Raw genomic sequence first — 1,360 nt, forward strand, 5'->3', positions numbered from 1 at the left:
AAAGGGAGGGAAAGCAGCTGTAGGAGGTTGTGAGGTTTTCTGGAATTCTTTTACCCAGTGCTTAACAGCAGCACATTGGAATCAAATTTAACTGGAAAAATAAAGTGCAATGATTGTTTTAATAAAGGTGTTCAGTATTAAGCGGTTATACATAAAACACACTATTATTCTCCAAATCTACAAAAACATGCAATAGGCTTAACATACAGTGAGATATTTTGTATAGATATATAGATATAGCTTTCTGTAAAAAGAACCCGGCCATTCAAAATGGCTGTAGAATCTTTATCTGATAAGAAATTTAGAACTATGACTGGCAATTGAAAGTTAAAGGATAGTTCTTGTCTCCTTTGAGGCAGAATTCAGATGAAAATTCCTCTTGTGATTTATTTCAGAGTTGTGAATTTATCGATAAATGTATATCTTTTTCAGCAGATGGACAATAATAAAAATGACTAAGCTTAAACTTTTATGATAAGACACTTCCACTGTTCCCGAATAGAGTATTTCCTTCTCGGTGCCCAAATCATATGAGTTCAATGGCTCTTTACACTGCAGCCAGGTATTGGTTTTCATCCTCCGGGTGATATTCTTTGTTTTAGGATCATACTCAAATTGCTTTGATCCACGGAAGAAGTAGAAGAATCCTAAAGAGAAAGGATCATGATTAGATTCCACACATTCTAATCTTATGAAGACAGAGTAAAATGATTATGGAGAGTAAAGAAATCTGTGTGATTATGTAAATATATCTTCCTTCAAGACTGCTATGTGGACAACCCTATTATTTTATTTCACTTTTTTTTTAGCAACCAAGGTATTCTGTTTTCAAAGCTTTCTCAAGCATCTCCACATGGTAGCTAATACATGAGTCATCTGTTAACCACTTGAGCCCTTTGCTAGAGATTCTATTTGACTCATGACCCCATGTGGCAAGAGCAGAACTGCTTTAGAGGTTAGGGGTTGATTTTTCCTTTTCCTAATTTATTGTACTTGGTGGTGTTGAGAATATACACAGCAAAACCTAAGTCAATTCAGCAAGTTCTCCATGTTCAATTCAACTGATTCCATCGACACTGATTCGATTCTTTGACTTGTGCCACCATCACCATTCACAGTGCCCTCTCCCCAGCTGTGAAGCCCCCAGGTGTCTTTTCAAATCTTCTGGGTTGCTATTGTCAGATTGCAACCCTATAGATAGAGGTTAAAAGACATAGTCCTAAAGGCAGGCATTCACCTATTGCTTTTGTTTTTCTGGGGAGAAATCCAAGATGTGAAGATAGAGTTGCTAAGGGACTTCCTACTTTTCTAGAAATCGAATGACAGAGATTCTTAAAGTAAGGCTCAACAACGGGCCTCG

The 1,360-nt window shown here is 36.9% G+C and overlaps 1 protein-coding gene across 1 annotated transcript in view; it reads right to left on the minus strand.

Moving 5' to 3' along the window:
* Positions 1-405: 405 nt before the first annotated feature.
* MMP27 (matrix metallopeptidase 27) overlaps positions 406-1,360 on the minus strand; it is a 20,459-nt gene continuing 19,504 nt past the window's right edge. The window contains 1 exon segment of the mRNA XM_004709008.1: positions 406-688. Within this exon segment, the coding sequence (XP_004709065.1) occupies positions 406-688 (283 nt within the window).

The sequence above is a fragment of the Echinops telfairi genome, unplaced genomic scaffold (genome assembly GCF_000313985.2).
Source record: "Echinops telfairi isolate 266 unplaced genomic scaffold, ASM31398v2 ScPeMD7_7421;HRSCAF=8459, whole genome shotgun sequence".
NCBI lineage: Eukaryota > Metazoa > Chordata > Mammalia > Afrosoricida > Tenrecidae > Echinops > Echinops telfairi.